The sequence below is a fragment of the Mixophyes fleayi genome, chromosome 3 (assembly GCF_038048845.1).
Source record: "Mixophyes fleayi isolate aMixFle1 chromosome 3, aMixFle1.hap1, whole genome shotgun sequence".
Taxonomy (NCBI): domain Eukaryota; kingdom Metazoa; phylum Chordata; class Amphibia; order Anura; family Limnodynastidae; genus Mixophyes; species Mixophyes fleayi.
This window is the reverse complement of record NC_134404.1, coordinates 210,667,272-210,684,577: the sequence shown is the minus strand read 5'-3', so window position 1 is coordinate 210,684,577 and position 17,306 is coordinate 210,667,272. Positions and strand designations below refer to the sequence as shown.

Sequence of the window (17,306 nt, the reverse complement as noted above, 5' to 3'; positions counted from 1 at the left end):
ACAATAAAGCGATGTCGCGCAAAATGAGAAAGTAAACTATGGAAATGAAAACTACCTTCCTAGAACATAACAGAAAGGCACATACTGTATATTATTTTAAAAAGAGGATGTACCCTAATCTCCGTGATGTATCTTCACTTACATGGAGCCTAATAGACATACTACTGAAGTCATCCCACCTGCAAAAGCACCACAGTTTGAGCCCCTTCCCCTGTAAGTTGTGCATTCACATACTAGGTATTTTGCACAAGCTTCTATTTTACTAATAGAGTTTCTTAAAATATACTTTAAACAAAAAACCCTGTCAATACATGTATGTGCATGTTTATTTCTGAGTGCTGTTGATCGACCAGTTTTTTTGTGGATTATCAATTTAAATATGTAGATATATTGACCTTGTTAGCCATCAGAATATACAAAAAGTGCACTCTTTATTTTACACTATGGTTTTCCATATCTTAACTATGCTTCCCATGTGGCATATTGTACATTTACTTAAGGTTTCCAAGCCCAACATTAATTTAGAAAATCCACTGAACGATTCTCCTATTAGAAAAATTGAATATTGACCTGAACTAAATTAATCAATACATAAAAAAGTACAGTGTTACTTTGGTAAGATATTTGTCCATGAAGGTAGCAGATGAAAGCAATAGGATTCCATGGGAACTCTTCTTTGGCTTACACAAACCACATGAATGACTATATATTATTATTTATATCATCACAATATGTAATATCTATCAGTAGTAAAAAATATATACATCTTTCACCAATAAAAAGACTTTGAATGTATAAACAATAATAAACATTTTAAAAGATAGCTAAAGTAATAGTACCATCTATATGAAATAGGATTTGTCAATATTCACAAAAAATATATCAGTTAAGTGTTCCTTATCGTTACACAATTATTTAAACTACATGAGTTTAATTCAAAAGATAGAATGGATGTTTTTTTTAACTTGAATTCTTAGTAAATTGACACACAGGGTGACCTCTTTACATTAGTGGTCTAGAGTATGTACACACAGAGGGCCTGATTCAACTCCGAACACAACGTGCACATAAGTGACATTTGAAGAAAGACAACTGAACTTGTGAGTAGTCCCGACCATATTCAATTCAAAATGTATCTCAAGATACGTTTCCATTTGTATCTCGGTGTAAATACTCTCTGCCTATAAAGTATTTGCAGTACGTAGACACATGGAAGAGACTGCAGTATACGCACATGCCTATGTACAATAAAAGGTAACAGATCAGAACAGATAAAACCAAGTCTTGATCATGAAACAAAATAACTGTTATCAGGATAATCATTTTTAGAAATATATAAAAAAAAAATGTTTTTACATTAATTGAATAAATAAATAGGCTTTCAATCACATACAATGTGCTTTTATAGTCTATCTTACTTACATACAGGTGAATGTGCTAGCTAGTGGCACGCATAGTTATAAAATCAAAGACTAATTAGACATAAGTGACATTTGCGTTCAGACATGAATTGAATTCAGTTGCATTCATTAGCGTAAGGCCCAGTTCTGAGCATGCACAAAGCTATTTCACGCAAGATACTGTACACAAAAAAAGTACGTCCGAACATGAATCAGTCCCAGAGAGTGTAATTTTTTCCTAAAAGTGTCTTCTGCTCACAGCATTATGAACAGAATATAAATAGTGCTGATTATAGAAAATCTTATGCAGAGAGCAAGGTGCCCCAACTTTTACTACTCTATTAATAATACAGGAACAAAAGAGAGGGGCAACAGAGCACAGTGAAAATTAAACTACCTGTGTGTACGTAACCCTAAGTTAAAAAAAAATCCACTCAACTGTGGGGGAAGGGGGGGAATCAAACAATTTTAAATGCTATATTTTAAATCTATCAAAATAAAAAAAACGTATATATTTTTATGAATATTTCCAAATTATATTTTATACAGGAGTGAGAAGTATTTATCTAAATTTCAAAATCTTGTTTCTGATGTACCTCTCTTAAGATTATTACTCAAGAACTCGTCATTTTCAAAACTCAAGTTATTGTGTGATCTTGAGATCATAAGAAGTTTCTCCTTGTTGGTGTAGTCCTTTTTAGCTGGAGGGGCCTGGGGTACAATCAACCTGTCCATTGGGTCTTCCTTATTTTCAAGTTTCATATACCCCTTGCTGTTGCTGCGATCAAGTCTAGGCCAGCTTGGGTGCTTTCTTTGTTCTGCTTGAACTGTAAGTGTAGAATGACCTCTGTCTAAGTCTAAAGATTTGGAGTGTGATGATAAAATATGCAAAGATGTGTTGGATCCAAACTGTTTCCTGGCAGCTCCTGGGGATAAAAGCTTTCCATTATTAGGTGGCGGAACTGTAGAAGAGTTACTCCTGAGCGGTTCCATAATAGAACAACTGCGCGTCAAAGATGAATTGGCAGGCTTGTATGGTCTGTTTCCATCATCTGGTAATGGAACCACTAAAGAATCCATTGATACATTTCTTGGCTTGCCACTGCTGATATCTGAATCTTCAGTAATATTATCAATACCTGGTTCATCAATGACACAGTTGTTCAATTTTATTACAGGTAAGGTAAAGGCATTTATTGAAGATGATACTATAGACTTTGTTTCACATTTTTTGGTGCTGCTATTTCTATCCTCTCCCATCCTGTTTGAGTGACAGTGGAGGCCAAAGACTGAGCCTGAGCGCTCCATAAGGAGTGGAGGCAAGAGATTTGTAAAACCTTTGCTTACTCGAGAATTGCTGCCTTCATCCTCCATAGAACTGCAGCTTCTGTAGCTTCCAGGAAAGGAAGCAATGGTATTAGCAGCCAGTTTAGATGCACATGGGTTGTCAGAATGACGGTACTCGGCTTCCCCATACACGCCTGTGAATGCGCCATTGAGATGCTTTTGTTCTTTAATCCTCATGCTGTGAATGTCTATGACAGTTGAATATATATCTCTCATATGAATGACTTTTGTCTCCTTGTCTCGATTTTCATGAAGTATAGCATTAGCACAAATAAATATAAATATACCAATACCCATTGTGAAGGGACCCAACATTTTCATTTTCTCTGAATGTAGATGCTGCTCAAAAAATCTTACCATCATCCCGGTTTCTCTAAGTATTTGTGTTTTATTAACTTCTAGTGTAATCTCTGGTGTTAAAAAGGTTTCCTTTTGAGGCCAATACCCAAGTACTGCCATGGCTATCCCTGCTACTGATATCAAGACACCCAAGATAAGGAAGAATCCAGATGGAGAGTATAGTCGAATTTTCCCTCTCACAATGACTACATCTGCTCTTGGACGACGTCTTACAGGCTTCTTCTCAGGAGGTGGTGATGTAGGTCGGGACAGGAGATGCTGGGATCTGGCTGAATCTTGCCTCTTTAAGGCTGCCAGTCCTGTTATAACTCCTCCAGTTGCTATCATATTTCCGTCTTAGAATCTGGAGAGAAAAGGGAAATAAACAGTTTACATAGGTTTAAATTACATTAAAATATAAAAAGTAATTATGTTTTAGAAAGAAAATTAGAAATAATAAAATAAAATATATTGAATGTATTTATGTACACAATGTTTATATCATTTTCTATGAGTCTTTTAATCCATTATTTGCTTGACATTTTCCTAACTGCAGTCTGATTTAAACATACAGATGTTCATTGGAATTACACTTACAGTTTTATGTATCCATATTCCAACTCATTCTGGGGATACTCAAAAGAAGCAAAGTTGTCAGAAACATATTTCCAGCCACTTAATATTGTGTATTTGTAACTACTGTGCAACTCAGCCTGGCGAGCTGTGACCGTGTGCATTCCATAGAGGTGCAAGCAAAAATCACTAAAAAAATATATGCAAAGTGTCTCTGCGGCTGATCCGGAGACACATTTTTTGCTAATTGAATCTCCCCTATATGTTAATATAGGTCTAAAATGATTTAACATACAGTAGTTGTGTAAAATATTTGCAGTAAATAACTTTAAGGCCTGGAAAGCCTGCCATCAGTTACCATACTAGCGGTATGCTCCGGTTTCCTCCCACACTCCAAAAACATACCAGTAGGTTAATTGGCTGCTTTCAAGAATTGACCCTATTCTCTTTCTCTGTCTGTGTGTGTATGTTAGGGAATTTAGACTGTAAGCTCCAATCGGGCAGGGACTTATGTGAATGAGTTCTGCGCTGCGGAATCAGTGGCGCTATATAAATAAATGGTGATAATGATGATGATAGCTTTCAGCGATTATGACGTCCAATAGCTCTCTACAGGGATGACGAAAAGAGGTTAATATATGCTACAAACCTTGGCCATAAACTTAAACCCATCTCTGGATGGCTTTATACAGCATATAACTTGCTATGTCAGAGAAAAGGCAGTTCTCCATGATCCATCCCAGGCAGACTTGAAGCTGCTCCCTTCCTACCTGTATCAAACCAACCCAACGGATGTCTTTCTTAATTATCCACCTCTCTTCCTAACACTCCCTGCCCCAGACCTCTGTCTCTCCCTCCAATAGGCTCAGTTACTATACAAGGTGAGTTGCACATGCGCAGTACAGCAAACAGGACCGGACCAGGAAGACTTGTCTTGCGTTAAGCAAGTGGCGAAATAGATCATAGGAGGGTGATGTCTTCGCCGAGACGTCCAGTTTTCAGCGGCACTGTCCCTGCTAAACTATTTCAATAAATAGCAATGCTAATTAATGTCTTTCCAGAAAAATGTTGCAAATAATAAAAAATAGACCTCTTAGTTTCTCGCTCGCTAAGGTTTAATTGATCCAGTACAATGATGATGATCTGATGTCAGGAAAAAGCTGTTTCCGAAGAAATACTATTTACAGAGGTGTCATTGGATGAATATGTATTAGAGTACATATTAATATATAAGGTACAGTATAGTGTATATTACAAGTGAGATATAAAATATAGGCAGACATACAAGTAACATCAGATGTGTTTCACACACTGGATACAAGACAAATAAGCCAACACAAAGTTGACAATATCATCCTCAGACAAAAGGTGCCAGACTACGTTTGTTACTTTACAATCAGATTTACACTGACAAGTTAGAAAAATGTTTTCCTTTATCATGTGCCATTAGGGAATGTGTAAACTGATATTTATGTTCAGGGAAGCTGAACAGTGTGCTCCATACCGGGGGACTGTCACAAACTCCAGTTGATGGATCTGAGGATGATACAATGTTTCCTCGACCCATGTTGTGATACAGTAAATATGATTCAGCATTGCCTGTTTAGCTATTTCCTTTCTGCTCGCTTTAGGTTGACTGACAACAATAATTCTAGGCACATCTAATGCCATTTTTATCTGCACTCACGCAAAAAAAAGGTTATATAATATTTTATATGTGCTCTTCTTAACTGTGAAGAGTATGTACTATTGTGCTTTCTATATTAATGTGAATAGCAGGGCTCGGGCATCCTTCTGAAATGAACCACTTAACATAATTTGCTTTCTTTTTGGTGTTAAATACAGAAATATTGTTAAAGAAGCTTCATTATTGTAACCTAGGTACAGCAGCAGCCCGTGACTTAGGAAAGAATTGTGTTTCCTAGAGCAAAAAAATTACTTGTGATGTTTTTTAATGTTCAGGAATGTAGCAGAACTATTGCAATTTTATTCACCAAAGTAAATAACATGCTTATGGGGGAGTTTGTTGCCATAAAAATGTTGTATATTGGAATCTGGATGTGGCCATGTGAAATTAAATGGGTCTTGGTGTGGCCTACTTTGTGGCAATGTGGAAGGTTGAAAGTATATGAAATTATTAATTTCAAGCACAAACATCATTTGCACAGTCAATATAATCCCTGATCTATACCATAGTGCATATAAGAAGACATTATATATGAACAGCAAAAAAAAAAAAGCAAAGATCTTGTAGGGGGGGTGAAGTGGGAGGGCAGTAAGGGACGGGCGAGGTGTGAATTGTGTCATTTTGCCCAGATTCACAGCAAATCGTGCCATGGACGCTCCCATCCTGCCCACATGCAGGAGAATTGCCTGGAATTCGGGAGTCTCTGGGACATTCAGGGAGAGTGGACAAGTATGAGTTACACATAGTTTTTGAAAAAGTTATCATTTGAGAGAAAAAAAAATGGAACCTACTATATGTATTTATAAGTTTAATTGATGATTAAAATATTGAAGATATTGAACTAAATACATGTAAAACAAACCATTTTAATGCACTGGGTGAAATTAAAACTTTTATTTTAGTTTTTAATATAAAAGCATCCAAAATATGTAGTTTATCTTGTTGCACAGTGTATCCTGTTTTGGCACATTTCTTAAATCAACCACATTTTTTTCAATTTAAGTAACTACACCATAAATTCTTTAACACAGCACAGTTTTTACATTTTTCTTGTATAACCCATATGTGACTATAGTAACTATTGCAAGTATAGCTACAAATAATAGGACAGGAAGTGTTAAAATGTGTTTAGCTGAGGAAGGGCATCATGCTTTCATATCCTTGAAGGGAGATGCTCAGTAATTCAAATATGATTTAAATGTAACATTTTACCAATAGTTTATTTATAGGTTTTTGTCTGTATCATAAAAATCTGTTTACTGTTGGTGCTTCAGTAGTTTTGATATGAAGGACACATCCATGAGGCTTGAAACTGCTTTGGCCACAAGTTCAATCTACAGATCATGCTAGGTCACAAACAAGGCAGATCATTATTTAAAGCTATCCCCACTTTTCCTGGTAATTTGGTGGCACATGGGAGTCTAAGTAATGTGTAGATATGTATTGTGAGTTAAAGAACTCTAGAGGAAATGAGGGGACTGTCTTTGGAAAACTGGGACAGATGGATACCCTATTTATAGTGTAGAAAAACAAAAAGTGCAGAAAACAGCTGTTATTATGGTATACACAGAAACAGATGTAACAAATATAAAGCTACACAGGTGGGGAATAATGAAGTAGGGTATCAGGAATGTATGTAAAATATGAGCCAAAGATGCCACATTGTAATAGGTCAGAATCTCAAGAAACATAACATTCAGAGAATTTACCAACTGCTCCATTTTACGTCTTGCTCATAATTGCCGCTCCTTGGGGGGTATACAGTAGTTTGTAATTAACAATATTATTATGTTACCAAGCTTTAATTTAGAAAGTGATGCTGACCATAGTAATTACTATGTAATACTGCATGGTGTTCCTAAGGTTTCTTTTATATAATAAAATGCTTTCCACAGATTTACAGTCTATACACTGACCATCGCTATATTTGGACTATATATAAGAAGAACACGCAGATGAGTGGTAACACTGTTGGATGTAAGCACAGTGGCCTAGTGGTTAGCACTTCTGCCTCACAGCACTGGAATCATGAGTTCAATTCCTGACCATGACCTTATCTGTGTGGAGTTTGTATGTTCTCCCCGTGTTTGTGTGGGTTTCCTCTGGGTGCTCCGGTTTTACAGTAACGCGGCCAATTGAATCCCCCCCTTAGATTCATGAAAGCGGGACAAAATAAAACCAGCCCATGTCCCGCCCAAACCCCACCCACATATGGTTAAATGTGTGTACAACTCCACCCACTTCTCTGCTAAACCCCACCCATATTGTGCCCCGCGAATCAGGATGGCCTGACAAAATTGGGACAGTTGAAAGGTATGAGCAAAGGCTGTAGTTTTGCAACTATGGACATAATTAAGGGTACAGCAGATTAGTAAATGGGGTTTTAACTAGCATTATAGATTGCTTTAATAAATCTCTGATGCCTTGCGTTGTTAGCTCTTAACAATGACATTGTTTCATATTTGCATGACAGCTTATTGATTTTATCTGCAATTTTGAATATTTGTGGGAAAGTAATGAAGAATGACGACAATACAACTTTATAAGAAGACACCAAAGACACTAAAAAAAATTACTCAAAGAAGGGAAGACGTGGAATAAAATAGAGTAATGACTTGCCCTCTATGAAATATCTGGAACATAATATGTGAAAGAGCATGTTGTCACTTTTTTTAAGGAACAATCAGGGTATTGTGGGGGCACGACAATTATAATTCAATAACTGAAATTAAGAAAAATGCAATTGGCCAAATGCTATAAAACATAATAGTAATAACAAGAAATTTTCCAGATAAAGACATTTTAAGAGAGAATTTACACTAAGCTACATAGTCTGACAGTTAATTAGATGAAACTGTAGCAAAAGGTTCTGAACTTCTGTAAAGTTATATTGTGATTCAACATTGAATAACTGTGAACCTATCAGTACATGTAAAAAGTTTCTAGTTCATTTTAATTATGTCTTCACCCGTAGCTCATCTGCTGAGTTTTTATACTGGCAATACAGAAATACGAGATAGCAATTTCTGTTCCAGTGATTTTGTTAAAGCTGGTAGAAGATCAGAGACAGAGCTGAACAAAAAAAAACAACAGAATTATTTTGACAAAAAATACGACATCATATTTGTTCAATCAATTTAATTATTACCTCCAAACTGATTTTAAAATGTTGAGTTACTGTATTGAACCGTCTATAAAAAAAATGTGATCAATGTTGGTTATAATATGTTGGTCAATGCTGGGTATACTACACTGGCTATTAGGGTTATACGGAAATATGCTGGTAAATGCGGAGCATGATGCTGATAATTTAGGCACATGGGCCTCATTTAGAGTTAAACACATTTGCGAATGGAATGTGCTCAGAAACGGATATATGCAAAAAATAATTCTTACGTGTATATGTTGAGTTAGCCTTATCTCAGGATCTGTACAACTCAAAAACAGCGTACCTTAGGCATACAACTGTGTATACTTGCTCTTGTATATGCCTCACGATAAAAACAGCGTACCTTAGGCATACAAGTGTGTATTCTTGCTCTTGTATATGCATCACGATAGCATAGAGATTTGGCTTTTCCCATAGATTGTAAGCCTGCGAGCAGGTCCCTCTTACCTCTCTGTCTGTATGTATTATCCAGTATTGTTTTATTACTGCTTGTTCCCAATTGTAAAGAGCTACAGAATTTGTGGTGCTATATAAATAAATGATGATGATGATGATGATGATTTGGCTTGACAATGTTAGTAGCAAATGCTTGAGTTGCCTAACGCTATTTGTATGCAATGTAATAATGTAATAAAGCATCTTATACACAAAAGAGAATACAGTCTAGACAGTTATTAAAGAATGTGAACGTTGCATTCTCTGTATAAAATATATTTAAATACAAAAGTCTCCACATCTGGGGCCTGATTCATTAAGGAACTTAAATTAAGAAGTTTCTTATTTAAGTCTCCTAGACAAAACCATGTTACAATGCAAGGGGTGAAAATCAGTTTTCTGTTTTGCACATAAGTTAAATACTGACTGTTTTTTCATGTAGCACACAAATATCAACTTTAAATTTCAGTGTACAAATAAGCTATCAAGTATTTGTGTGCTACATGAAAAAACAGTCAGTATTTAACTTATGTGCAAAACAGAATACTAATTAGCACCCCTTGCATTGTAACATGGTTTTGTCCAGGATACTTAAATAAGAAACTTCTTAATTTAAGTTCATAATCAGGCCTCTGCTGTTTATATCTTTAAAAATCAAATGGCAATCTTCTTTGATGCATTAGTCCAAATAGAAATGACAAATATGTAATATGAATAGACAGACACAACGTCATATTATCTAGCTACAATGCTAATGCATTAAGGGATATCAGCTGGAGAGTTGAGTGCAGAGTTGAGATGAACAAAATTTCCCAGACTGTTTCGCGGAATATTCTTTTTTTCTTTATTTGGCCATAGAATGTTACATTCATCTTTGGAGGAATATTAAAGCCAATGGGCAAAAATCAACAACTAGTAGTAATATTAATCCTGGTACTCCAATTCAAGTTTAATTGCATTGACAAGCTGCATCTATATCTATGTTGTCCTCACCTGGCAGCACTAAATGATAGTCATCAGAAGCAGCTAAATAGTGCCGATGATAGTCATTATCATTGTCACAGCTCTCCAGTGCTCTGTTCCGCCTCTCCAGGTCTAACGGGACACAAGCCTAAGTTATTCAGAAATTTAGATATGAATGCTTATTTTGGTGCGCATGAGCAGTCCAGAAATTTAGATCTTACGCCTAAAAATTGGCACATGTCCAACTCTAAATGAGACCCAATATATTAGTCACTACTGGGTATGATACTTCATGCTGGTCACTGCTAATACGATATACCAGTAATTTTGGATATAATATGATTGCAGTTGCTGAATATGATGTACTCTGGTGTGTTTGCCATGCAACGCATTATTTGAATGGATAATAGAATAAGAAAGTACAAAAACACATCCCAAGGCCAAGGTCAATTCCTGCAATTCCCAATAAGGTAGCCATCTAGCTTAGCGCTACTAGATTTTGTAACCTAAATTTAGGGTTGCAAATTCTACAGTGTAAACCAGCACAAAGAGATAATTTTGAACCATTTCCTTCCTTAAGTTAGGCCATTTAAGACCACTCGCTGTCAGGGCCGTCTTTCCCAATGGGCACAATGGGCAGGTGCCCGGGGGCCCTGCAGCCCAGGGGGGCCCGTCGGAGGCAGCAAAAAAAAAACCTGAAAAAAAAGAAGACAATACATACCTTGCGGTCAGCTGGCGATCCGGCTCCCTCCATGGTCTCCTCCTCCGTCGAGCTCGCAGAGCATGTCGGGCGTGATGTCATCACGCCCGCCCGACATCCATTGCGGAGCGTGACGGAGGAGGAGACCATGGAGGGAGCCGGATCGCCAGCTGACCGCAAGGTAAGTATTTTCTTCTATTTTTTCAGGGTTTTGTTTTTTTTTGCTGCCTCCGACGGGCCCCCCTGGGCTGCAGGGCCCATATATATATATATATATAATCATTATTTTTTTTTGTATATATAGGGGCCCTGGTGCACTGCTGTGCCCGGGGGCCCAAGATGTTCTTAAGAGGGTCCTGCTCGCTAACTTGTACAACTATTTGTCCTCAGAGAGGAGTTCAGGTGGCAAGTGGGGGAGGGAGCTTGGTTGATGCAATCACATCACTCCACCCCGCCGAGTGTCATGGAATCCGAGAGTGTGTCCGCTATTCTGGGATGACTCCCCAAAATGATGGCGCCTCCCAGACATTTGAGCAAAGTAGGTAAGTATGCTCTAAGGTGATGCTGGCTTTTACTGAATCCTTGTTATATACATAAAGGGTGGGAGATGCCTGGAAGGAGGAAAAAAAGTAACATGATTCCCAATATAAGTTTTTTCCCCAGTTCCATAAAAAGAGGAGAGATTCCAGCAGCACTATGTGACTCCTGGTCTTGCTTGATAAATGTATGCTTCATATGTATATACAAACTGTTGTGTGGTGTGGCTGTTGTAGGAGTAGGGATATTGCATATTGCAGTTAAAATTCATACGACTTATCTTGATTTTGTGTACCGGAACTAATATTATGGTTATTCACTTTTGCCCACCGACTAGTGGCTAACATAGCTATTGATCATTGATCTGTCCTGTTCCATTTAGTAATTGTGATTTACAATCTTTTAAAGGGATGTCTGAGGTCAGTTGCACTTGTTGATCATCGTCTCTCAGACTGTGTGCACAGCGTACTATCATTTTGTATTGCCATGGAGTACAAGGCCTAATATTACTATCAGTTGTTTAATTTTTTTTTGCCCACTGGCTTTAGACAAAGGTAATATTATATGCCTAAATTCAAGCAAATATTCCACAGAACATTTTTGAAAGTTTTGTTCATCTTAACTCTGCACTTTTCACCCAGAACTTGTTACTATACTTAAGAGAAGCCTCATTGTTTTGGCCTCTTTTTAGTGACCACCCCTGGTGCTTATTTATGTATTTAGGGGGACCTTGCACTACAGGTTTCCCCAGAAGCACATTAGGCAGGCCAGGCTGTCTTGCACAGGATTGCATGATGACCATAATTTTGTTCAGAAAAAAATTGCAGCAGGGTCCACAACTTACTCTTAGTACACCTACCCCTGGGCTTATTTAATTATGTTGACTTTCAGCATCCCCAGTATTGTGAATTATTTTTGAATTAAATAATGGCTTTTGTCAGGTCTGAAGAGATACATTGGTGTTTGCTTTTACATTTCCTTTGTGTAAAGGATTTGTATAGTGCTTATTTAAGTGTTTTTTAAAAGTTGGGAAATATGTAAATTGTAATTTTTGCCAGGGACAGCGACAGTTATTGGGCCCTAGAACGCTGTGCAGGCAGGTACTGGGTCCCATCTTTCTGCACAGAGAGATAGGAATTGTTTTACATTTTCAACCCTGAAAGAGCCTTGTGTTGATGTATGCTATAAAAAATGGGGTGACACCAGGGGCGGGCTGGGGCGGGGGGCATCGGTCCCCCGGGCCGCTCCTTCTGACCCCTGTTCGGGCTGCCCTCCGTGAATGCACGTTTTTTTTTATATTTACTTGCGGCCGCATCACATGACAGGCGATGCGGCCGCATCGCCTGTCATGTGATGCGGCCGCCTGTGCGCCCCCTGGGCTGAGATTCCCCAGCCCGCCTCTGGGTGACACTGGGCTTGATCAATACTTTGTTGGGGAGAAGGAAATAAGGAGTGGGCTACTCAGTTGTTCAAAGGGTTCCCATAACACTTGCTTTGCTGGGGTTGTGTAGTGGAGAAAGTGCAATGGACTCATGGTATATTTGTAAAAGTGCTTGAGGCAATGTAATGTGTGTGTGTGTGTGTGTGTGTGTGTGTGTGTGTGTGTGTGTGTGTGTGCGTGTTGGCACAGGAGGCTTGTGGAAATGTAATGTGTGCGTGTGTTGTGGCACAGGGGGCTTGTGGAAATGTAGTGTGTGTGTGTGATGGCACAGGGGGTTTGTGGCAATGTAGTGAGTGTGTGTGTGTGTGTGTGTGTGTGTGTGTGATGGACAGGGGCAGGCTGCCGCTAGAAGTCGCAGGGCCCAGTACAAATGTAACAGGCGGCACAGCGTGGTGATGAAGGGGCACAGTAATGTGTGTGTGATGGCACAGGGGGCTTGTGGAAATGTAATGTGTGTGTGATGGCACAGGGGGCTTGTGGTAGTGTAATGTGTGTGATGGCACAGAGAGCTTGTGGCAATGTAATGTGTGTGATGGCACTGGGGGCTAGTGGCAATGTAGTGTGTGTGATGGCACAGGGGGCATGTGGCAATGTAGTGTGTGGTGGCAAAGGGGGCTTGTAGGAATGTAGAGTGGGTGTGTGATGGCACAGGGGGCTTGTGGTAATGTAATTTGTGTGTGTGAGGTAGGTGGCAACTAATTAATGGTTGCTATTTTGTTTGTGTGGTGATGGTGGGGCAATTTTATTTAATAATGGACTATTAATTTAAGATGGGGTGGTTTGGGGGCTACTGAATGTGGGGATGAGTTTGGGGAGTATGAGGTCTATTTATTAAATGTGAATATGAATTATTTAATATCAGTGACGGTTGCGGGAAATAGGTATATTTATTAAATGTAAATACTATTAATATATTGCAGGGGCTATTTGGAGGGAGGGAAATAGGTTTATTAAATGGAAATACTATTATTTTAATGTTGGGGCTGGAGGAAGGCCTAATTGTTAATCATGGTTGCTATTGATTTAATGCCGGAGCTGGTTGGAATTTTCTAAATGTACTAATTTTTTTCTTCCAAATAGGGCCCCCAACATTCCAGGATCCAGATAAGCCACAACTAAAGAAACAAGCAGCCACAGGTGGTGAAAGTAAAAAGAACAAGGTAGGCAAGAGCAGGATAGTCTGTCAAATGTTCTGATTCTAGTGAGACAATCCCGATTGTTGGTGACTGTTCTGCCCAATCTAAGGGGCAGGTCAAGACTGTGTACTCTTTATATACACATTGCATTCTTTATATACTATACTATGGTGCTAGCTGTCCTTCTTAGGCTTACCACACCCCCTCTAGTGGTTTGGATATGCCTCTCTAGTGGCTGGCCACAGCCCCTCTGGTCGGCCTCTACCATTGTATTCCCCCTGTGGACCTTTCATGCCCCAGTCCGATACTGTTTGTATTTTGTTTGTTTGTTTTTGTATGTACAGTATTTACTTAGCGACTACTGTATATTATTGTTTGCAGGAACAGTTGGTACACCAAAGTACATAAAATTGTCCTAAAAATACATATCTAAAATTGGGTGGTTTACAGTTAGTTGAATGATCAAAGGAATATCAATGTACACGGATACACTGATACTAAAAAATCACCACAAATAACTTTCTAATCTGTGGCCTAGTACTGATAGAATACAGTAAACCAGACTTTGAATTATTAGAGTTAAAATATATTTAATGCTTTTGACTCATTAAAGTTTGCCCTAAATATTTACACTTTGTCAGTTCAAGTGCCAATGCAACATGCTGTGTATTTACAAGAAAACCTACACAGATTGTTTAAGCAGAGGTGTTGGCAGCAAATGTAGAGTATTATTCATAAATTGCAAGTAGTTACGACTATTTCTTCTTAATTAAATCATTTCTCATACATACTGTAAAAAACTGCATTGAAATATGTATGAGTCATGCCATGACCATCTAATCAGGTGCTGGATATAATGTACTTCCTTGCTGATAGAATAGGCATGGATAGCACTGAATACTGACTTACTTTATTACTACAGGAAAACAAAACAAAAATATGGACTTCTATCCCAATTTAGACAACCCTTTTAATTGAATGAGCAAATTTTGGGAGAAATCAGAAAAAGTTTAATAGTTTATTAAGAAAAGGGTCCAACTTTGCAGACATGCAGGCCCAGATTAAGGGAATGGAGGCCCCTGGTCTAAGGGCGCCTCCATTCCCCCGTGAGGCCCCCAATGTGAGCCACCCGCTGCCACCCCCGTACCCCGTGAGGGCCCCCCCAAGCGCTTACCTGTCACTGTAGTCCTCCGTCCCCGAGGCGCTGTAAGCTCCTTACTGAGATCTCGCGAGATCTCCTCAGTAAGCAGATTACTGAGCGCCGGGGACAGAGGACTACAGTGACGGTGCTCAGCAGCATTGATCGGGCTGGGGGCGCCCCCGCGCCCGGGCCGATCAATAATGCTGCTGAGAACTTTGAAGGGCCCCCTGGATGCCCGAGGCCCCTGGGCTATAGCCCAGTTAGACCTCGGGTTAATCCGGTCCTGCAGACATGCAGTACTTTAATTGGATCTTTGAACACCTTTCAGAGACCTCAAAGCTAAATGAGTGCACAAAACCATTTGGCCAAATGGCTATGAATTTCCCATCAAAGACATAAAAGTACAAAGAAATGCAGAACAATGCTAAAGGATTTGCATGTCACTAACTGGTCAGAAGTACTCCTCAATGAGGGCTTTTATGGTTTTTTTTATCTAGATCTGTTTTCAATTTCATTATAAACACTTCATTTAAACATAACCAGAGAAAAATAAGCCCGCGCTCGGTATATCCCACATTATATATGGTACCAGCTGCTTGGCAATAAGCCCGCGCTCGGTATATCCCATATTGTATGTGGTACCAGCTGCGTGGCAATATAAATGTCCATAAATGTATACAAAACAAAAAGAAAGTTGTCAGCGCTTATCCTTAAAACTGCATATCTGTGTGTGTCTAGCAAAATGAAAACATGAGGTATTAGTTCATATTTTGATCAAAAGACTTAAGCCTGCATCCCAACGTCAAGGGTACCTCATAATATGCAGGTCCTACACTGACCTATATGCTTTAAACACTATTAAAATGCAGTTAAAATCATATGCACTCACCTCCCAGGTATAGGGGTTTACATCTAGCAAAGGCTGGCTTGTGAGCCACACCCAAATGTGCCTTAAATAGACTTGATGGACAGCTGCTATGACAAAAAGGCAATATTTTGAAACAAAACCAGAGAAAAATAAGCCCGGGCATGTTTAATAATGGTGGAAGTCAGTCAATCTTAATTGAAAACACTTAAAATTCTATATAGAATACTAAAGCCTTCCTAGCTGGCCCATGAGTGGCCTCGTGTATAACATGTACTCAACTGGATGTAAGAACATACTTACCAACTTTAGAAAGTTGGCTTCCGGGAGAGGTGGGCGTGATGGGGGGCGGGGCTCCAAAATGGTCAAACAGGGTCAAACGCGATTCACTGGGAATCGCAGTGTTTTTTTTCCCAAATAGGGCCATTTTTTTTTCCAAATAGGGCCCCCAGCATTCCAGGATCCAGACAAGTCGCAACTAAAGAAACATGCAGCCACAGGTGGTGAAAGTGAGAAGAACAGGTCGGAGAGAGCAGGATCGTATGTGAAATGTTGTGATTCTAGTAGGGACAATGGCAATTTTTGGTGAGTGTTGTGCCCAATGTAAGGTGCAGGCCAAGACTGAACTCTTTGTGTACACACTGCATTCTTTGTATACTACACTGTGGTGCTAGATTTCCTGAAAGTCAGGAGTGCTTGGACATATGTGACGCACCGGCGAATTGAGAGCCTAGTGTTTTTGATGTGTTAGCCACGCCCCAATGGCGCATTTCCCACGCCCCCAAATGCATGACCACACCTTTGAAAAAATTTGCGCCGCCGTAAGCGCAATTTTTTTTAGCATACTCGACTATAAGGGGAGCCCCATGAATTTGTTGTACTGGGGCCCTGAATTCCTCTTGGTAGCCCTGGTCAAAGGCCAGAATAGTGGTGTCTGCAGTATTCTGATTTGGCAACTGTGGGTCTCTCTGCACCTTTCTCCATAAGTGTGTGTATAATCCTACTGGCTGCTACCAAAATTCTACCACGCAGAAAGCAATTTCTGGCAACAATTTGGAGTATCAATACAACATTTTAAACAGTTCAACATTAATTATATTAGTAATCAGGTTCACAGGCCTGATAACATTATAGTCTTCCAATGTTGTTGATAGGGTCAAACTACCATTCAGAGATCATTCTAGATATGAACAAGCAGAGCAATGTCAGTTTAATTTGCTATCTTAAAAAATAAAAACAATTGAGAATGTTACACAAGTTTCTTTTGTCATCATATGTACCCAAGAAATAATTAAATGCATATGTTTTCATGTGTAGCGGGAAGGGGTGTGATTTTAAGGTTTGCATTATAAAATCTATGAAAAATCCAGTTTACAGAGCTCCTAATTTAGACAAGAAAGGAATCAGCTGCACACAGCACAAGACTGTTGACTTTTGACATGGAAAATCATTTTATGAACCTCTATAATACAATCATAAAACATGTCATTTTATATCACTGTTACACAGGCTGATATTTCAATGTTGTACAAGTTAACATATGCTTGGAGCACAATGCAGAAAATTATTTCAA

The 17,306-nt window shown here is 38.8% G+C and overlaps 1 protein-coding gene across 1 annotated transcript in view; it reads right to left on the bottom strand.

The window, feature by feature from the left end:
* Window positions 1–409: 409 nt before the first annotated feature.
* TMEM200A (transmembrane protein 200A) overlaps window positions 410–17,306 on the bottom strand; it is a 104,112-nt gene continuing 87,215 nt past the window's right edge. The window contains exon 2 of the mRNA XM_075203061.1: window positions 410–3,450. Within this exon, the coding sequence (XP_075059162.1) occupies window positions 1,974–3,434 (1,461 nt within the window). The 5' untranslated portion in view covers window positions 3,435–3,450 and the 3' untranslated portion in view covers window positions 410–1,973. The remainder of the gene's footprint in view (window positions 3,451–17,306) is intronic.